Consider the following 22,970-nt stretch of genomic DNA (forward strand, 5'->3'; position numbering starts at 1 on the left):
TCAATGGATGTGAGGTGCAGGATTCTTTCCTGGCTGCACTCAGCTCAGTGCTGAACTGGCTCTGTGGCTGTCCACTCACTTTCAGGGACTCTGTAGTCCATGTTCTCTATATTAGTTATTTACTTTTTATTGTTTGCATGATTTGTTCTTTTTTCCTGCAAATTTGGCATTTGACTGTTTTTGTTCTGTAGGGTTTTTCACGGATTCTATTGTTTCTTTGTTTTGTGGCTGCCTGCAGGAAGATGTATCTCAAGGTTGTATATGGTATACATACTTCGACAATAAATGTACTTTGAAATTTGAAGTTAGAGATTAATCGATATTCGTGCCATCAGGTTGAAGGCTACCAAGGTGGCATGCTATCCAGTTGGAGTGGCCAATAAAAATTCGGTTCATTCCACACCCTTGGTGAAGTAGGAATCAAAGTAGGGCATGGTGATCCCAGGTTTTACAAGTCGTCTAAATCAGCCCGCAGTAGATTTTAAACAGTAGGATTCAATCAACAAAATTGGCCCATTCACATCCTTGTATGTTCTAATACAGGTTCTCCCCCTCTTACAAACAGATGATTTATACAGTTTGAGCAACTGAGGGACTGGTGAGAGGGATTTGCCAGCTGTCGTGTGCCTGCCAGCATGTTCTACCATATATGAACTTGATTCTGAAAGACTCAAGAGAAATTTGAATGGCTGAGTTAAATATCCTGGTTTAGTGACACACTGCCTTTGGTTTACCTATGATTTTATTTAAATATATTGCTGGGTTACTATATCTCTGACTTGCAAGCTATTTGGATTTTGAACAGTTCTCTGTTGTAAAATAGGGAGGACCTATAAATTCATTCAGTTGTTAGTAATTTGAATATTTTACCAAAGGTTCAATAAATGTGAATTACATGTATTACCTGTTGGAATTCTTATACTGATATCTGAAAGAGTTACCACACCACTGCTCCAAGAAAAGAATCCACGGGTGACCTGTAATTTTAAAATTAAATTAGAGTGAGATATTATTTCACATTGGAAGCAGCAACTAAATTTTTGCATTTTAAAATCTAACAGATTTAGTTTAGGAAATATAGAATCAAAGAATGTTGCAACACAAAGGTCATCATCTTTGGTGGAAATTCTCAACTAATCCCCCTCCCTAATACTTTTGACATTGGTCAATTTATCCAACTCTTTTTAGAATATCGTGACTGCCCTTGTTTGTACACCATTTCAAAAAGCAATCCAGTGGTTCTGCAAATATAGCCTAGTCTGTGTAAAAAAAAATGGTTATTTTGACAATCCACTAATGCCTTTTTTCCTCCATTAAAGACACCTCTACCAAATCTCCATTCAGCCTGTGTTGTAGATTGCTTCTCTAGTCTAGGCGTGCAACTGAGATCCCTTGTTGATGGTGCAATTAGTAGCTATTGAAAAATCAGGATTTCTTTGTTTGGTATGCAATTTAAAATTAACAAAGCAAATAGCACTGAATGTACATTACATCCAAGAATTTTACATTTTTTTGAATTAAAATTTTATTATTGCGATTAAAGGCCGGATATGAATGCCTCTGTCCTAATTGTGGGAAAGACATGTCCTGCCTCCCTTATAATTCCCGAGGCACAGTGGGGACTGCCCATGCATTTTTATTCCTGTCTGCACAGATAAGCAGTGATTAGTTGCGTGAGAACCATTGATTTAAAGATAGGAAACAATTATGTTAATCACCTTGACCAACACATCTTCAGTATCCCTGGACCGAAAGTATCTCCCCTGTGGCTGCTCATATCCTTCCAGATTCCCTTTCAGGGCCTGTCTTCTGTGAAAAGCCTTGGTGTGCTGTAACAAAAGAAAACTTTTACAATCTAACCCACTCAATGCTGACTGAGTTCAACTTTTACTTGCATCCCATTGTGGAATCTCCAACTTTATCTCAATTATTGTCTCCTTCCCAGTCACCACAAACACGCAGTATCAATCCAAATCCTTGTCATATCTATGCAACCCTATTTTCTTTGGGAGGAGATTGTGAGCACAAGGGGGATTTGGGTAAAGTGGGAAATACAAATATTAACGCTCTGGTTACTTAGTTCCAACTTAATGAACCTGAGATGGGGAGTTGAGCATCAGCAGAACAGAATTTTAAATACAACAGGCTTATCCATCATGTTTAAGCATCTTGGTTCACATTCCTCTATTAGCCCTTGGAAAGAATCAGCCTAGCTTCCTGAGTTATTTTTTCCCCAGGTTTCTGGCTTACAAGATTTCCAGCTTCTGCATTTTATTTTTGATTTTCATCCTTCGGTATCTCCTCCACTGAACTCTATCCCTCCTCAGAACAACCTTTCTGATCTTTCCTCATCTATGCATCCTTCCATCAGTGTAGATTGGCTAATCCATTCTCCATCACTCTGGCAATGAGAGTCTCACTCGACTGTCGCTGCTTTCTGAAGAGAGAACATGGTGGGAGAACTATCTGTTTCTGCTGGGTAGATGCCAGTGGTGTGCAACAGTTTGGCTGGAGTTGTGGCCAATGCTTCCAGCATAATATCTGCAATATCGTTAGGCCCATCTCTTTTGCTTCGTCCAATGGGCATAAGACTAATAGTAAATAAAAGTTTGCTTGGCCTTTCAAAGATCCAAAATTTGCACTTCTCCACTTTGGAATTCATCTAACTCAGATTTACTGACTTCCTCTATTCAGCACAGACCATTTTTGCTGTCTTCCATTCCAACCACACTACTTACTGCACCACCTAACTTAGAATCAGCAAACTTGGAAATGTATGGGTCTTTTATAAACAACATGAAAAGCTGTGGCCCAAGAACCAATCCCTGAGGGGGGCGGGGGGGACCATTAGTCATCACTGTTATGTTTTGTAATTCCAGAAATCAATCAAAAGAAAAACACAAGAACCGGGAGATGGATGTCTAATTACTTTTAGTTTAGTGAGACATGCACTTGTGATGTGGTGGCTTAATGACATATGCCATTCATGTACTTTTACATATAACACATAATGAATTATGTAAATGAACAATGTTTAATCAAAAATATGTAATATTACTCAAATATTAAATGCATTACCCTGCTTGGCCATAAACCCCAACTCAATATAGAATGTATCTCAATTATATACACAAAATAATAGGAAATACACCTACAATATAGACGTCCATAGCATAGTAAATTTTAAATTGTCCCATTCAGGCCAAAAGGTTTAATTGCTTTGGAGGATTTCTTACTCTTCTGGGATAATGTCTTTCCTGACAAGGTGGGGAGGGAAGTCACTCTGCTTGGCAGGTGAGACTTGTGACTGTGAAACTATCTTAGGATCTGAGGCCCCGTCCATGCTGGTTGCAGGATTTGACTCTGGGACTGCAGGAAGTGGTTCTAACAGCTCTGGGCTCCTTTCTTCTCTAACAACTAACTCTGCTCTCCTCAACTGATCATTGCGTCATCTTCAGATGGTATCAGACACTACCTCCACTGCGTAGGAGAGTGATCCAGTTCTGTCCTGAATTAGTCCAAGTACGACTGCTTGTCCAGAAGTGACACATTGAACCTCCTTGTTTGAGGAGCCCTCAATTTGTCTCAGCTGTTTGTCCTGCGCACGCCCTCTGAATTGGGTTTGAGGAGATCCAAGTGCAAAGGTTGACCTAGAAACAGCATAGCTGGTGAGTTGTTGGTTGTGGAGTGTGCTGCATTACGAGGTGCAAAGAGGAAACTGGTGAGCTTCTGATTCAGTGTCAGTGTAGTGATTCTGCTGACAGTGCTCACTGTGCACTCTTTAGACTCCGGACAAATCTTTCTGCCAAACCATTTGTAGCTGGGTGGTTTAGTGCTGATGCAGCATGTCTTATTCCATTCATTTTCACAAGAATGACTGAAACTGTTCCACTACAAACTGTGGCCCATTGTCACTGACTAAGTGTCCTAGAACACCAGTCCGTAGAAGATGCTTCTCAAAGCATCAACAATGTGTGAGGCTCTAGTGGAGGCTACTGGAAACTCTTCGGCCCACTTTGCAGCTGCGCCCACTACTACTTACGAATGATCTGGCAGGATCCATATGAATCCTTAGTCAGGGCAATGCAGGGGAATCTCGGATGGAGAGGCACTGCTTTTGGCATCTTCTGCACGTGTTAGTATCCCAGACAGTGCATAGCAAGCTGCTTGATCTACTGATCTATCCCAGGCCACCAGACAAATCTTCCAGCCAATGCTTTCATTGCAACCAGCATGTATTTTCTTAAACACTTTATCCCTCAGCTTAGATGGTACAACATCTTTCAATCCCCACCTAAGGCAACCCCCTTCAAGTTCACCCTGGCACTGGTAAAATTGGGGGAAACTGGAATTTCTCTTGCACATTCCATCCATATTTTGGTGGGCCACGTAGACCTCAGACACTATGGGGTCATTTCTGGTTTCCCTTCGGATCTTCCCTGCCGTAATAGGCTGACTTTCAATTTGCACTACACAGAATACGTCAAGAGGAGTGTATCTTTAGTAAATTTCACAAGTATTCCCTTTTTCAAGGGTAAACGGGACAATCCATCAGCATTTCCATGATTAGTTGTCCTCTTGAATTCGATCTTATAATTGTGTCCACAAAGAAACAGAGCCCAATTCTGCATTTGTGCTGCTGCTGTTAGTGGAACACCCTTCTGTGGATTGAAAATGGACACCAGTGGTTGATGATCAGTAATGAGGGTAAACCCTTTCTCATAGAAGTACTGGTTGAAATGTTTTACACCCCAGACCAGATGCAAGGCCTCTGGTACAATCTGTGCATAATTTTTCTCTGCAGCAGGAAGGGGATGTGATGCAAAGGCTATGGGCATTCACTTCCGTCAATCATAACATGTAGCCTGACTGCACCTACGCCACAAGGTGAGGTGTCACACTCAAGCTTCACAGGATGATGTGGATAGTAATGTGTGAGTATAGTGTCTAACATCACATTTTCTTTTGGAAAGCCAACTCACACTGCTTTGTCTATTGCCATTTCTTCCCAATCTGTACTAATGAGTTCAAGGGGTGTAGCACAGCAGCCAGGATCGTCAGGAATCTGTTACAGTAATTGACCAATCCTAAGAAGGACTGCAAATGTGACATGGCCTTTGACCTTGGGGCATCCACCACTGCTGGAATTTTCTCAGTACACTTGTGTCATCCTTGTGCATCAATGGTGTGACCACAGTAAGTGATGCTTGGTTTAAAGAATTCACACTTGTCGCGTCATGCTCTGAGCCCATAACCTTTTAATCTTTTTAGCTCCTTCTTGAGATTTTAGAGATGTTCCTTGATATCCTCGGTGTTAACAATGTCATCTGGGTAACACTGACTGCCTGGGCAACCTTCCAGCTTTCTGTCAGAATGCAGGTGCGGATGCTACTCCAAAAATAAGCCTATTATAGTGGAAGAAACCCTTTGTGAGTGCTTATGGCGAGAAACACTTTGGACTTGCATCCCCATCTGTAGGTATGCCTTAGCTATGTCCTCTTTGCTGATGTCTTTTCTTCCAGAAAGGTTTACAAAGATATCCTCTATCCTGGGCAGAGGGCATGAACCTACTTTAGGTACTGGGCTGACGGTGACCTTAAAATCAACACAGATCCTTACAGATTCGTCCTTATTGGCTACTGGGATGACTTGGATTGGCAATGGGCTCCCATCAACCTTGGAAAGAATTCCTTCACCCTCCATGTGATCTGCCTCACAGCTACTTTATCACAGATGCTATAAGGAGCCAGACAGGCTTTGCAAACCCGGGGTGTGGCATTTTCATTTAACACAATTTTATCCTTGATATGTTTGAGCTTTCCAATGCCATCCTTAAATGCTGCTGTGTCATCATCCAGTACCTTTCTGAAATCAATTCGGTTGATTCTATTGTAGGATATGAGATATGCAAATGCTGGATGTATCTTTGAAATGCTGTTCAAACTCATTATGGAATGATTGAAACAGCTGAGCCAATGTCCAATTCCATTTTAATTAATTTGCCATTCACTACTGTTACAAGCCATATTGCATGTCTATTTAGATTTCACATTTTAAATCTCAAGGCTACTCAGTCCTGTGTCACTCTCATCACTATAATATTTTTCATCAACAGCATGTACATTGGTGCTCTTTTTGAAACTGCAACTTGACTTGGTATATTTTTCTTTTCTCTGTGCAGTCCATTTATTTTTGTCTGTCAGACTTGTTCTTTGTATGTGTCCTACTTTGTGCATTTTCTGCAAGCTTCACCTTTAAACCTGCATTGGTCTGGTGTATGTAAGCCCCTGCCACAATGGTAACACAATTGGTTTGGCCAGACAGGCTTCTGTTTAGACAGTGCAATTTTGTTCAGGCTCACCTTCATTCCCGATTGCAACTCAATTGCATCTCTGGCTGCTGTTTCCATTAATACAGCAATTTGAACTGCTCTTTTAAATGTGAATTGTACTTCATTTAGGAGCCATCTTTGAATGTTTTCTTGTAAGGTTCCACAAACTAAATGATTACAGTGCATCATTAAGCCCTTCACTGAACTGGAAATGCTCAGGCAATTTCTTCAATTCTGCCACATAATCTAAAATGGAACCCCCTATCTTTTGATTATGCTTATGAAACATTGTGTTCTACAATTAACAGTGGCTTTGGTTCTAAATGTTCCTGCATTGTGTTGATGATATCAGCAAAGCTAATTTTGGCTGAAAAACTGTCAAACTTCTAAGCAAACTGTATGATCTTCCACCAATTGAAATCAGCGAATCTGACAATTGTTTCACATCGGCTATTCCATTTGCTTTAAAATACTGCTCAATTCATTCAATATATATAATCAAGTTATCTGTTGTGCAATTGAACACATCTATCTTTCTGATGTAGCCAGCCATTTCTACACTAATTCTTTATTTATAGTTATCATCTGCTACTCTCTATTTATGAACCTGTGACTTTCATTCATTTTCTGCCATTTTACTTTACAGTCTCTCTCACCCACTTCCAAAGAGAAAAAAAATTTGCTGTATTTTTTTTTAAATGGAACGTCTCTCTCCTCCCTTCCAACATAAAAAGAAAAACCATGCTGCACTTCAACAAGTACGTAGTCATCCTGGGAACATTTTCACAACTTCCTCATTGCCACTGTTATGTTTTGTAACTCCACAAATTAATCAAAAGAATAACACAGGAACCTGAGATGCATGTCTACTTACATCTACTTTAGTGAGGTGCATACTTGGGACGTGGTGGCATTATGACGCATGCAATTGACGTATTTTTACATAAAGCCCATAATGAATTATGTAAGCAACAAAGAATGCTTAATCAAACACAATATTTACAATATTATTCAAATATTACTGAAATTTCAAATACACAACAATGCCCTGCCAAATGGACCTTATTGCCATTATTCTTGATCTACCTCTCAGATCTTAAATTAAATTTCCACCATGAAAATCCATTTCCAAACTCTTCTATTTTATATTTTAAAAAATATCTTTCAAATGAAACATTTAACTAAATATCACATGAGTCAACTGTTACCTAACATTGAAATACAGCAACCAGAACGATGATTGTCAAGCAGGGTGCCAGATTTTTGATAAGTCACATGAATAACATTTGGATGACCTCACTGTTTCAGATTTAGTGAAAATTAAATTTATAGCTTCATAGTTTATCATTCTTCAACATTGGGCTAATATATTTTAGACAGTTAAGTCACTTAATACTGTAGTAGCAAAGCTCAAGAAGAACTAAAGGGCTCTCTGATATGTAATCAACAGAAGATTTATGTTTGACTGAGAAACTGCATGAAACAATTGTCCTTGTATTGCAAACTCAGAGTCTTGTCTTCTAAGCCAGAGCAAAGTATGTTTAAGTGCAAGGCAATTTGTCTGATGTTATCTTTGTTTTATATGGCTCTGTATAAATTCCAGTTTTTCATCTTAAACACAGCAGTTTATCCAGCATTGGTCACATCAGTATTGAACATGTTTATTTTGCTGACACTGGTTTCTGGAAAAACTCATCCATACATCAGCTCAGTTTAACCTGTTACTTACAACTCCTGAGTGCTTCTTGCAGGTCTCTACATTCAGTGAAGTCTCGCCACCCCGAAATCCATCATTTGAAATCTCATCACTGGTCAGAAACTCATTCAACTTCTGTTCACTGATGGAAATGTGCCAAAGGAAAACTAGTTTCAGCATTGAATGAGTGAGACAAAGAATCATACACAAAGAGTCAAGACTCAGGGAAAAAAATAGGAGGTTAATTTGTCGATACCGTGTGCACTTTGTAATCAGCAAAAAGCTTTACAAAACATAGAACACAGAACATTACATCAGCATACAGGCCCTTCAGCCACGATGCTGTGCAGACCTTTTAACCCACTCTAAGATCAATCATACCCTGCCCTCCTACATAGCCCTCCATTTCTCTATCATCCATGTGCCTAGGAGTTTCTTAAATGCCCCTTAATGTATTTAACTCTACCACCACCCCTGTCAAGGCGTTCCATGCACCAACCACTTGGTGTAAAACAACCTACTTCTGGCCAACCCCTACACTTTCAACCAATCATCTGAAAATTACGGACCCTGTATTAGATATTCCTCCTCTGGAAAAATGTCTCTGGTTATCCACTCTACCTATTCCCCTTATCATCTGGTACACCTCTATCAAGTCACCTCTCATCCTCATTCACTCTAAAATGAAAAGCCCAAGCTCGCTCAACCTATTGTCATAAGACAAGGTAGTCCAGGTAGCATCCTGGTACATCTCCTCTGAGCCTTCTCTAAAGCTTCCACATCCTTCCTATAATGAGGCAACCAGAAATAAACACAATTTTCCAAGTGTGATCTAATGCAGGCTTCATAAATTTGCAACATTACCTATTGGCGCTTGAACTCAGTTCTCCAACTAACAAAGGCCAACACTCCACCTTCTTAACAAAGCATCAAGCAACATCTTAGAGGCCAGCAATGATTCCCTTTGTGATCAGGATCACACAAATGTTCCTTAATGTTGGCACATCATGATGTATTTATATTGATATCCCTAGTGATATTGATTAGTTTTAATGACCATAAAATTAATCAATTGATATCACAGATATCAACTTATTTTATTCAAGTTTTTAAAATCAGCTCTGTTCAACATTAACTGATTAATTTTATGGTAATTATTAACCATAGTCACACAGCCCACAAGACTCTGCCAACCATTAAGCATCCACTTAGATGAATCCTCCACTAATCCCATTATATTCTCCCTGTATTCCTATCAGCTGCCCCCAGCTCACTTGTATTCTTGGGCAATTGACAGGGGCCAATTGACTCAGTCACCTGCACTTCTTTGGGATGAGAGAGCAAACTGGAACACCTAGAGAAAACTCACACAGTCACAGGGGAACATGCAAACTCCATGCAGACTGCACTGGAGGTCAGGATCAAACCCAAGTCATTGTGAAGCAGCATCCGTGCCTCCCTGAGATTAGCATTTTACTGCTGGTTGTTTTAATCGTCATAATTCATATTCTAGGATACTATGATGAGATTTGAACAAAGCCACTCAGATTACTAGTCCATCCTTAGTCTTGTAATCTGACCCCAGTACTATATTCATGCCTGTACAATTAGATAAGAACCTGTAAAAGTTCTTATTTCTTTGCTGCTCATTGAGCTAAATATGTGAAAGGGGCACGGATTCAAATTCTTTGACATTTATCCAACTGAAATTTCAAGCAAGATACAAGATTAGAGTGGTTAGTCCTGCCGAAGGGTTTCAGCCTGAAGCTTCGACTGTTTATTCTTTCCCATAGATGCTGCCTGGCCTGCTGAGTTCCTCCAGCATTTGGTGATTTCCAACATCTGCAGATTTTTTCTTGTCACAAGTACCTTTATGACTGTGCTTTTGGAAATCAGAGGCCCAGATTCAATGGAGATAGACCAGCAATTACCCCCCATTACAGCTGCTATTTCCTCAGGTATCTTCACAACACATTAATACAAGCTTCAAAAGATTAAGATTAGCTTTATTTGTTGCATGTGTATTGAAACAGACAGCGAAATGCATCGTTCGCATCAAATCAAATCAGTAAAGATTGTGCTGGGCAATCCACAACTGATGCCTTGCCTCCAGAGACAACAAAGAATGCCCACAGCTCACTAACCAAACTGTACATCTTTGGAATATGGGAAGAAAGCACAGAGGAAGCCCACACAGTCATTGGAAAAACATACAAACTCTTTACAGGCAGTGAAAGGAATTAAAACCCAATTGGTGATTACTGGTGCTGTAAGAGTATTTACACTAACTGCTACGCTACTGCGCTACCACTGTTGTTCTCAGCCGTTCGCGGTATTTTTCATGAGCACTCTGATGTTCGATTCCTGGAAGGAGCATGAAATTTTGAATACTCCACATCAGACAAGCTAGGAGAACTCTATAATTTCCATCAGGTTAGAGGTTAACATTTTTGAATGGTTTAGTTTTTCCTAATCATAATTGATTTAAGATTTTAAGATGTAAATTAGTTTTGACAGTCTCTCAATAACTTGAGTGGTTTTAAATATCAAAACATTTGGACTTTGAAAACTTTCGAAGTAACGGGTTGTCAAATAATAATAACAGCAACGACTTATTTATAGAGCACTTTCCATAAAAATTAAGTAGTTCAATTCTAATTTTCAAAATAGTTATTACAGGAATGATATGCTTCTTCACCCTGGCTTTAGTTAAAAGTCTAGCAGCGGCGTTCTGAATGAGAAAGTTTGTCAATAGATTGCTTCTGAAGGCCAGTAAAAACTGCATTTCAGTCATCTTGTCTACTCGACATAAAGGCACCAACGTCATGATGTAAGCTTTGGCCAAATGTTAAAATTAATTAGCATTTTGTACGATGGGCTTATTGCCTCATAGTCAGTGTTGATGGCAGCTTCTCTCTGCATCTTATCACTGAATGGAAATTCTGGGAATAACGCCTGAGAAGAATTGAAGTGGGAAAAGCAGAAGGATTCAGTGGGACGTAAATGCAAAAGATCCTGCACATGCTGGAAATCCAGTGTAACACACACAAAATGCTAAATGAACTCAGCAGATCAGGCAACATCTATGAAAAGGAATAAATAGTTGATGGTTTGGGCTGAGACCCTTCATCAGGATTTAGTGAGATCTCTTAAGATATTTTCCTCTCCTCTCTTCTTACACCTCATGAACCCATGCCATGACTCACTGGCAGGTCTCGAGCAGACCATAAATGCCATCTAGGGTAGGTCTTCTCAAGATGAAGGCATGTAGTCACTATGAAACTGTCAGGCGATATCAGAGGCTTGAATTCTCTGTTTTCAATAGAAGCATCAGATTACAATAAGACATTCATTAAGGACAGTTATTCTACCTTCACTGTCAGAATGAGACATCAATTAACTCACCACAGATTGGGTACCAAAACTGAACATCTCCTTGTTTGTATGGCTTAACGTGATAGTTCATTAACCCAAGTAGGTGCATAAGAAGGGGAAAGAACAAATCTAACAACTCACAAATCTGTTTTACTGTTCATGATGATCATAGAAGCACTTTTACACTAACCTACTTTCCAACTCTGTCCTCATCTTTCATTGCTTCTCCTGGTGAATAAAATCCAAGAATTACTATGATTAATATGCCCATGGTTGAATATCTGTCAATGCTTGGGGTTGAGAATACTAACCATTTGCACCCTTTTTAAACCCCCACATCTTAACTTAAATGTCTGCCCATAACCCTGGAATCTCTAACTGAAAATTGCCTTTCATCAACCCACTTATCAAGCATTATACATTTCAAATTAAGGAATACGGGTTCACTCACTTAATTTCTACATGAAGGGCTGCTCCAAGGTTCTAAAGTTCAGTGGGGCCATAACCCCTGTATTGCAGGTCTTTGGCAGTGAAGGCAAACAGATTATTTTCCATCTTAATTACCTGTCATATATGCAAAACAGCTTCCTGTATTTTGGATGCAAGATCCACTCAACTCCTTTTGAATCATGATTTCTCAAAATAATTCTGCTTTTTTATTCTTCCTACCAAAGAGAATAACCTTTTAACTCACATAGCTATTTGACCAAATGGTGCCTCTTCCCAGGTTATCGCTAGTTCCTACAGAGCTAATAAGGTTTTGTACTATAGAAACCAATAACACCAAATTTTTCACAGCAATATCCTACAAAGAATAAATAACTAGCTGATTATTACAGTTTGCAACTTCAGATGGACCAAATATTGGAAGACCCACACAAAATGTTCTTCATCAAATTGGCAGCATTAGATACTCACATCCATTCATGAGGCAATTGGAGCCAACATTCAATGTCCCAACTAAAGGATAATGACTACAACAATACAGAAAATCCCAAGACAACAATTAAGCAGCAACCTGAATTCAATGGGCAAATCTCCCAACTGGGATTTCAATCATTAACTTCTAGCTCCCACCAGGGCAAAAATGGCACCAATTGAACAATAGCTAACAAACTATTGGAATATTGTCACAGTGGACTGAAATCCTCATTATTTATATCTCAGGCTGAATCTGACTCAGGCTTGAGCTGCCATTTTCTTTCTCTCCCAAAAACTCTTCAAGAGAATTAAAATATAAAAACAATTATGTAGTGCTGAGGCTTTATAAGGCATTGGTCAGACAGCATTTGGGGTATTGTGAGTAATTTTGGGCCCCTTATCTAAGAAAGGATGCTCTGGCATTGGAGAGGGTCCAGAGGAGGTTCACAAGAATGATGCCAGAAATTAAGGAATTAACAAATGAAGAGCATCTTATGGCTTTGGGCTTATGCCTACTGGAGTTTAGAAGATGAGGGAGAATCTCATTGAAACCAATCAAATATTGAAAAGCCTAGATAGAGTGGATATGAAGAGGATTCTCCCTATAGTGGGGGAGTCTAGGACCAGAGGACACAACCTTCAGAACAGAGATGGGAAGGAATTTCTTTAGCATGGGATTTCTATGGGTGCCTTGGTTTCCGCCCACATTCCAAAGATGTATAGGTTAGAAGTTAATTGGTCATGAGTGTAATGAGGCATCGCAGGCCCCTTAGGACGGAAGGGCCTGTTACCGTACTGCATCTCTAAGATATAAAAAGATATGGTGTAGCACAATGTTTATGTTCACAAAATGTTACAATTTTGTCTGATGCCTTTTGTCTGGCAATATCTAGACTTATTAGTAAAGTTGTGATATTCATTCCAGTTTCTCTGCACATCTGAAGCAAAGCACTGGTGCAGGAAGGCAAGCTCGCACCTCTGCCACATACATGCTCGGTAGCATCCAGTACCTGCCAAGCCAGAACATCCCATATTTGGATGGTATGTGTGGCCTCACAATTAGTGCAGATACAGGCCTTCAAAACATCAGTTCAGCTGGCTTCGTTGCTACTTGAAAGACAGATTAGCTTTAGTTGTCACCTGCATATTGAATCATGAAAACATACAGTGAAATGCACTGTTTTGTATCATATCAATTCAGTGAGGATTGTGCTGGGCAGCCCACAAATGTCATCACACTTCCAACGCCAACACAGCATGCTCACAGCTCACTAACAGTAACCGTACATCTGTGGAGCGTGGGATGTGGTGATGGGGAGAACGTGCAAACTCCTCACAGACAATGACGGGAATTAAATCCTGATTGTTCACCGCTGGCACTGTAAAGTGATGTGCTAACTGCAATGCTACCATGACGCAGAAACTTAAATGAGAATTAACCAAGCTGATGTTGCAAGTCCATGTCAGTGAGGTCTGCTACAGGTACCCCTCAGACCAGTGTGTCTTTGCATCTCCCAGCACAACGTTCCCACACCCTTCCCAAATGCTGGCTGCAAAACCAGCATCCCTCAAGCCTATGCCAAACCTAACATCCAACTGTTCACCACTCAACACCACACACAAATGTTCAGAGCTGGTCCCTGCGATCCCTCTTCAGAAACATGAACCACTTTTTCCTTTGCATGTCCCTCATGTGCAATGGGCATTCTGCAGCACTGTGCCCTCAACATAAAAATGTTCACCGATCTGAGGGGATCAACCACACCTAATAAACCTTTCCAGGTACCAAAGAACTTCGACATCACTAATCTTTTTTTTACTGAGTGTATCCAGTATTTTCTTATTGTTATTAAATTGAGTAGGATCGTTTGCTGTTTAAAATTGAGGTTGCCTATTTAACAATTAGTTATTTAAAAATTAATGAAATTAATGTTGAAATGTGGCCATTAACACTTGCATCTTCTATTGTTTTATACAGTTCTGGAAGTAGCAGTCAGCTTCCATTTAAGCTTCCACACATTAGAGTTCAATTGTTTGTTGGCAAAGTGTGTTTTCCAAGCTGGTGAAATAGGAATGGCAATTGTAAAAGTTACAAATGAGTACTGTACCTGACTAAAGCTTTAACTGTGAATCTGACCACAGTGGACAGCAGAAATAGGGGGGTCACCAAGATGTTGAAAAGGGACAAAGAGGCAAAGGCTACAGCAGAGGACAGATCCGATGAGTGGAAGTGTGTGTACGCCACAAAGGTCTGGAAAACAGAATAAAGTTCTAATTATTGACACACTAAAAGTTACGATCTTCAACATTTCTCACCTGATCACTGCACCATTAACTCATTCTCCAATAGAAAAAGGAAGCACAATGGCTTTGTTGGGTAGTTTTATTTGAATTAAAGGACAGTGTCTGGACAGTCACTAAGGCTACATCCACACTAGACCGGATAATTTTGAAAATGCCAGTTTTGCATAAAAACAATAGGCATCCATATTATGCATTTTTAAAAATATCTCTGTCCACATTAAAACGGATATTTTGGTGAATCTCCTCCTACTGTGCAAGCGCAGGACACATCTACCAAAAACAACGACGTGTTTGGTGTCGAATCTAGTCATGAGAGTGCGCGTTTGTGCAGTTACAGACTAGAAAAACTTAAGCAACAGACAGCTGTTGGCTGTCACGCAGCAGGATTTAAAAGTTTTAAAAAAACTAATACTGGAGCATATGGAGGCAACTGAAATGGAGTTCACGGACACTATAACCCGGCTGATAACAAACATTGAATAACTGACGAACTCTGTTGCATCAATACAGCCCCTTGTTAAATGTATAAAACATGTCAGCATCAGTGTTATCTTGTATTTCCATAAAATGTTACATCTATTGTCAGAGAAGTACTTTCATAAATAGGTAAAACACCTGCATATGAGCAAGGGCAGAAAACAGGGCAAAGTGAGTATACTTATTTATTCAGTAAGTCAAGGGTCAAAGTATTTGGTGAGTACATTTCTAACTCTTCTGGCTTCAGTCTTGTTGCCGTCTGTTCTGAAATAGTTAGGTTGTGTTCAATAAAACAATGAAATGGCATGCTGCCATCACCATCTGTTCTAGCACGTCATCACAGCATTTTTAGATTTCTCTGGTTACCCTGTCCACACTGCTCCAGCCAATCTGGCATTTTCAAAATTACACACTCTGGAGAGCGTTTCTGAAAAGCTCTATTTTGGGGGGATGAAAACACCGTTTTATTGTGGATGGAGGTTAAAAACGAAGAGAAAAAGCTTCGGTTACAGATTTATCTGGTATAGTGTGGACATAGCCTAAAACTCTGATGTTTTTGCTTTTGATCCAGTTTAGGTTTCAGTGAATGGCTTGTGCATTGACAACCAATTGAAAACTATTAAAATCATTACAATGATTTCAGAAAGATTTCTTCAAACCATGTTCCTATACTATTAGTGATGTTACAGCAATGCTGACTTCTGATTAGCAAGGTGTCATATCACTATTAACTTGTCTTAGTTTCTCTGCACTGACAAAACTTCCAGTTCTGCTCAGAGCCATAACCTGCTGTTAATGGTTCTCCTTTCAGATCACTGTCCAGCACAATGTAGATGAAATGAGTAGGTTTAATTGGATAATACCAACAAAAATTTTTAGCTCTATAGAAAGTCTAGGATGAGCTGCTGATCTGTTACTGGATGTTTGGTATATCACATCAATACCATTGACCCAGACCTTACTTAGTCAACAAGTCCAACACTAGCGGATCTGTGGCCAGTAAGGTGATAGAAGTGAACTGGCTGGACCTTCACACTTAATATCTACCTGCACTGGCGAATAGATCATATCCAACCACTGATTAGGTACAAAACATTGATTGTAATCCAGATTCCTGCACTTTCACATTGCAACCATTAACAGTAGAGGATTGGCAGAAGGGCAGAAGTTCCTGTTCCTTCCCACTTGCTCTATCCCTGGACAATCCACTGAGCCCAGGAATATTCTGTAACATACCAGGGTGAGGAACTACATACACCTCACATCAGGTCATTCATGTTAATTCACACCTACAATTTTAATTCACACCTAGTATGGCTCCATTCATTTGAATGAAATCACTGGCCTTATTTAAAATAAAAGTCAAAATAGCTAACTTCAGCTTCATTTTCCACTGTTTCTCTTCATAATTTGTTTAAACCAATCAACAACATGTTGATGTGTTTTTTTAAAAATATCAATTATGGTTAATATTTAATTTTTAAACATTTTAGATGTGTTAATTGTTTAAATCAATTTTATCTACTATTAAAGCCCAATTATCAGAGAAATCTATCATTTATCAGATAACCCAGGTACAGTGAAATGGGTCAGGGGCGACGAGAACTAAGCTGTGCCCATGTTTTATGATGTATCACTGAGAAACCTGGTTGTCACCTTCAGGACAGTTGCAAAATGGTGGCTGCCCTGTGGCAATAAACCATTAGTACAGTCACAGAAGCAATGTGGGCAGCAGGTAGGGTCAAAAACAATCTACTGGATGCTGGAGAGAACTACACAAGTCAACTTTTTACCTCAATGTGTCCAGTGAACTAATGTGTTACCTGACAATTCCAATTTTGCATTTTCTTATGGAATTTCAAGACTTCAATTATCATATTATTTTAGCTACTTATAACAACAATGGTAGAATATAAACTATCTGTTAACTTACGTTTGCAAACCTACAGAGCAAAACTCAAAATGATGAAACTTTGTTCAAACTCAGGAAGACAGAAGAAAATACCAAGTTTTGATAACATTTTAACTTACCACCAATACTGCCGCAATGGGTATTGCTGCATTCATAAACACTGGAGAAGGGAAAAAACATAGGGTTGAGTGAGAGGTGACCAAAAAGCAACTGGATTAGTCACTTTGGCATATATGTTATTGGAAAGAATTCTGATCTTTTAGGAATACCAGTCTCCTGTCCCTTCAAGATTCTTCAGACAAGTACCGTAACAGTAGGTCCAATTATAGATGTACGAAAATAAAAATGCTTGAAAAAGAAATTGATGATTTACATAGTTCAGTCCCTGACTTCAGGACCTCTAAAGGAGTTTTACAACAAATGAGTCTCTTCAAAAGTGCAGCTGCTATTATATTGTGGGAAACCACGCATAACAATCTCCCATAAACAGCAAGACCATTGAGCTTAGATATTGGCTAATAATGACCAGATTAATGGAAATTTTCTAGTACAATGGGATCTTTCATATCTGCCTGAGGGCAGATGGGACCTCAACTTAGGTCCATATCCAACTGTCAGTAGCTCTATCAATATCATGCACCCTCAGTATCAAACTGCTGTATCAGCTTAGAACTTGATTCCATGTCTTTGGAGTCTAGCTTGATCAGGTTCTTCTGATCGAGATGCAAAAGTGTTTACCCAAACCATAACTGAGACCATCTTAAAGAAAGTACCAGCAATACACTGCACTTCTGATGCCAAGTAACCTTGTTCCAAGGATCATCAAAGTCTTCCTGTAGGCCTGTGTTGCAGGGCACCATGACTGTAAAATGTTTCGAGTGGGTGCTGATCTGCTCAATGCACGTGACACGATCAGTTTTTCTTTCCTTTCTATCTATGGCAATGACCCTTGTTGCATTGTTGTAAGGCATGCCAGTAGCTCTACTTCAGTAAGACTTTGAGATTTGGTATGTCACAAAAGACAAATTTCTGAAGATATACCCTAGAGAGCATTCTGGCTGGTTACTGTGCTGCCTGCTATGGAGCCTCCAATGCAAGGGATTACAAGAGGCTGCAGAGAGCGAGAGACTCAGCCAGTTCTATTATGGGCACAAACCTCTCAACCATCAACACATCAGTGCCTCAAGAAGGCAGCATCCATCATTATCACATCCAAGATGTGTCCTCTTCGCATTACCACCACCAGGGATGTGGTACAGGAGCCTAAAGTCCTGCACTCTACATTTTAGAAACAGCTTCTTCCCTTCCACCACCAGTTTTCTGAACAGCTACGAACCCATGAGCTATGGGTCATAGTCACTATTTGACCTTACACTGGTTTTCTTTAAATGTGTACTTATAGAGCTTTTTTTTAATATCTTGCACTGTACTGCTGCAGCAAAGCAATCAATTTCACAACACATCAGCAATAATAAACCTGATTCTGATTTGTTAACACATTAACGTTAACATAGTAAAGCGGGATTGGTGAATTAGGGAGCTGCATCGCAACCTGCTCAATGTCCTCCAGCCTGCCCACCAAACTTTTGTCTTAAAATGTTAATGATATCTGCAGCGAGAGGAAATTGTGGTCAATGCATACTGGATAAGGATGTGTAGAGTGCAAAGCTCTTGAGACTGGTTAGCTCTTGCATTCGTGTTTTTTCCACATTGTTACAAAATATGTGCTCCCAGGCATAGAGCTTCAGAAGTTTGATGCCCTTCAAAATCTCGTTGGTATTCTTCAGTCTTTCTGTGGAGTAGTCCTGTGGATAAATAGAAGCCGAACAAAAATATCAAAACACTGTGATGTATGGATCCACTTCAACTCTAAATGTTAAGTATATTGTCTTTGTGCACATCCAGTGCACCATGTTTCACTGCTGCAGTTAAGTAGACACAAGAGGCCGCAGACACTGGAATCTGGATCAACAAACAATTTACTGGAGGAACTTGGCAAGTTGGGTTGCATCGTTGGGCGTGGGGTGGGGGGAAGGAATTATTGACATTTTGTGTTGAAATGCTGCAACAGGACTGCATCAGGCAGTTAGTGAAAATGCTCAGCAGAGTTGGTCTATTCAAATGAACAACAGAGATTTCTTTCAATGGAATGTCCTATTCTACTAGGCAGCTTACACAACGTGTCTGAGTTGGAGCGGTGGATGCGGTGTGTCCCCGGAGGCCAAGAGCTACATGTACAGCATGTTTTTTTGTGAGGCGGTCATCCGGTAACTTGAGAGCATTCAGGCAGAGAGGGAATGGGTGGTCGCCATGCAGGAGAGGAGGGCAGGGAGGAAGTTTGGGCCCTTGAACTCATCATGCAATTTGCACATTGGCCAGTATCCTGAACTGGGAGGTCAGGTGGGGCAAATGGTCAGTTCAGAGATGCAGTGGAGAGGAGGGATAGTCAGCTTGAAGGTGAGGGCGACGGGCAACCAGCAAATGTCTGATTAATTTGAATTTGGTTAATAATTTAGAGTTTGGAGACTAGTAATTGTTGGTAATCCATGAAGTTAACCACCTGAGCAAATCCCCCACCCTGCTGATGAGACATTTACTGGAGCGAGACAGGACACCTGCCTGAGTGGTGCCACAGCAATAAAGTCTCTCTCAACGCCAGTAAAACTAAAAGAGACTTGTTGATTTAGGAAAGGGTGATATGCCTCTCCACATTGGAGGATTGGCTGTGGACAGAATCAGCAAATTTAAATTCCTGGAGATTAACATACCGGATGACCTGTGCTAGGCCCAGTATCATAAGGAATGTGTGCTTGTGTCTCACCCTTCTCAGATGGTTATGGAGGTTCACTTGACCCCAAACTTGAACAAACACCTACAGATGTACTGTTGGAAGTATCCTGACTGGTTGCATTATAATCTGGTGCGGCAGTTCAAATGTACAAGCACACGAGAAGCTGCAAAGAACAGCTTACACAGCACAATACGTAACGGGCATGTTCTCGGCACCATTCGTGTACCTATACACATCACTGCCTCAGGAAAGTAACACTTCTGGTCGAAGATCATCACCCGGGCCGTGAAATCTTTTCACAGCGACCATCAGGCAGGAGGCACAGAAGCTTCAAATTCCATAGTACTAGGTTCAACTACAGCTACTTTCCCTTCAGCTATCCAGTTGTTGAACAAACTGGCAAAATCCTAGTCAACACAGTTTAGCAACTTTTAACAACTTTGATCACTTTGCACCAGAATGGACTTTGTTTTTTTTTTATTCTAATTGTTTCCTTCTTGTAAAAAATAGTATTATTTGTAATTGCCATTTTATTAATCGCTATTTAATTAATTATACATCATTAATAATCCATTGATGCTGCTCTCACCCGCATCTGCTCCATTTCCTGGATATCCACTCTCATTCATTTTCCTCTATCACTCTAGCAGAGATAGAGTTCCTTTTATGTACCATCCCATGAGCCTTCACATCCAGCACATCATTCTCTACAACTTCCACCATGTTCAGTAGGACACTGCTTACCTCCCCCACTCCCTGCTTTAAGCAGGGAACTCTCCATGATTCCCCTGACCATTTGTCCCAGCCCAATGATCACCCTCCTGGCACTAATCTCTCCAAGCAAAACAAACGTTATACCTGTCCATTCATCTGGTCTCTCACCACCAATCAGGGACCCAAGCAGTCCTTCCAGATGAGGTGAAACTTTACCTGTGAGTCTTTCTGGGCTGTCTGCTGTCTCCAGCGTTCCCGCTGTTGCCTCTTCGTCGGTGAGACCCGATATAGAATGGGGGACATTTTTGTCCAGCCCCTTTGCTCAGTCCACAACAGGGAGGATCTCCCAGTGGCCGACCATTTTAATTCCACACCCCATTCCCATTCTGACATTGCTCCACAAGGTCCTCTACTGGTAAGGTGAAGCCAGCAACATCTCATATTCCATTTGGGTAGCCTCCAACCCGACAGCATTAACATTGAATTCTCCAACTTCCAGTAAATTACTCCCTCACCCCTTCTCTCCAATTCCAAGCCCCATTCTGGTTCTTCTCTCACCTCTTCTCTTCCCCTCACTTGCTTATCACCCCCTCTTCCTTCCCTTTCTCCCATGGTCCACTCTCCTCCTCCGTCAGATTCCTTCTTCCACCTATCACTTCCCAGCTTCTCAATTCATCCACCCTCTCCCACCCACCTACCACCCCCCTCACTTGGCTTCACCTATCACTTGCCAGCTTGTAGTCCTTCTCCTCCCCACCTTCTTAATCTGGTTTCTTCCCATTTCCTTTCCAGTCCTGATGAAATGTATCACCCGAGACATCAACTCTTTATCCCTCTCCATAGATTCTGCCTGGTCTGCTGAAATCATCCAACATTTTGTGAGCATTACTAAACATATTTATTCTATGTTTTTCTTGTGATACTGCTTAAATTATGCTATGTAACCGTGATGCTGCTACAAGCAAGATTTTCGTTGCACTTATGCATGCATGTACTTGTGCAAATAACAATAAACTCCACTTTGACTTTGACCCAAACCTATCACTGGTAAAGAAATCCCGCTCTTCACTTCAAGTGCCTCTTCTAGCCAATCAATAAGTGGAAGCCCTCATGGAGCAAGTGAATATTGTGCAGGGTGAAGCCACATTGTCTTCCAGGTTATGAATGTGGTACTTACCAACGTGCTCTTCTGTGCATCTGCAAGCTTGGTTGCTATGAAGTACTGCATGGGAGCCAGCAGCGCTATGACAGATGCACCAATCAGAGCGCTGAATCCCAGCATGTAATACAACAAGATCACACCCATGATGATCTGTGAATAAGAGCAAACACCACACTATAAGATCATGACTGCAGACCTTTGATCTTGCAGTATTTCTGAATCCCTTCACAGGCACCCTTGAGAGACGTGTCAATCCCTGAATACTCCACTGGCACTCACTGCCTACTCCCCTCTGAAGGTATTGGGGCATTAAAGCACAACTTAATACAAACAGGAAATGCTGGAAGCATGCAGCAGGTCAGGTGGCATCAATGAAGAAAGAAAGAGTTCAAATTTCAGGTAATTTAACAATCAAAAACACTCAACAGATGCACCTGTTATGTTTCCAGCATTTTTTGTTTCTATTTCAGATTTCCAGTAGTCTCTTATTTTATTTTCACTTCTACATGCTGTCTACTTGCACAATATTTTAGAAAGTGAACAGATTTCAAAATGTTACCTGGTTTAGTTAAAAAAGGAGAACATAAGGGAATAATTTTCAAGCCTGGCAGACCAGGATAGAAACCCTTTCTACGTGACCACTTACTGTTTGTCAAAGTGAATACGTAATCTCTGAAGACTAGGGTTCAGAGTGGCTAGTGTGCTGGTGATGGTGGGGAAAGGTTCTGCTCTTGCCAGAATTTGACAGCATTTGTTGGTTTTCTACCTGGTAAATTAGCACGTTGGGTGCATGGACCCCCACACTTTTAGAAACACAATCAAGACCCACCTCATGATTGGAATGGGCAAATCCTGAAGCTTTAACCAAAGTGATAACAGGACAGCAAAAAAAGTGATCCTGATGCATAAGAATTCTCTTTTCTTTTACTTCATTGTAAAACTGTTGCCAAAAGCTGAAGCCATAGTTAGTCTCAATAGACATAACATCTGCTTAACTCAGAGGACAAGAATTACCAGGCAGCCCAGGAAGACCTGAATCTCTACCTCAAAAATTATTAATGGATCGCTACAGTAATATTCTCAAGAGGACCATCTGCTTTGTCCCACTCCCATTCACCCCCTACCTGAGGTGAGTTCACCTTCACATTGCCAGCTTCCTCTCTCCCCTCTAACATGTTCGGCCTTTCTGCCATTTGACTGTCCCAATTAGTTTAGCTCTGCTGAGGTGGAGTCAGTCCTCCAGTTCTTGCAATCTCACCGCACACTTCAAAATCAAACACAACCACG

The 22,970-nt window shown here is 40.5% G+C and overlaps 1 protein-coding gene across 1 annotated transcript in view; it reads right to left on the reverse strand.

Annotated features, from left to right (window-relative positions):
- Window positions 1-22,970, reverse strand: part of LOC132403882 (ATP-binding cassette sub-family C member 9-like) — a 190,982-nt gene that overhangs the window by 89,142 nt on the left and 78,870 nt on the right. The window contains exons 10-16 of the mRNA XM_059987658.1: window positions 21,699-21,833; window positions 18,659-18,821; window positions 17,136-17,176; window positions 14,432-14,574; window positions 8,061-8,169; window positions 1,719-1,829; window positions 905-977 (exon numbers count right to left, since the gene is read on the reverse strand). Coding sequence (XP_059843641.1) covers window positions 905-977; window positions 1,719-1,829; window positions 8,061-8,169; window positions 14,432-14,574; window positions 17,136-17,176; window positions 18,659-18,821; window positions 21,699-21,833 — 775 coding nt within the window. The remainder of the gene's footprint in view (window positions 1-904; window positions 978-1,718; window positions 1,830-8,060; window positions 8,170-14,431; window positions 14,575-17,135; window positions 17,177-18,658; window positions 18,822-21,698; window positions 21,834-22,970) is intronic.

Source organism: Hypanus sabinus, chromosome 13 (assembly GCF_030144855.1).
Source record: "Hypanus sabinus isolate sHypSab1 chromosome 13, sHypSab1.hap1, whole genome shotgun sequence".
Taxonomy (NCBI): domain Eukaryota; kingdom Metazoa; phylum Chordata; class Chondrichthyes; order Myliobatiformes; family Dasyatidae; genus Hypanus; species Hypanus sabinus.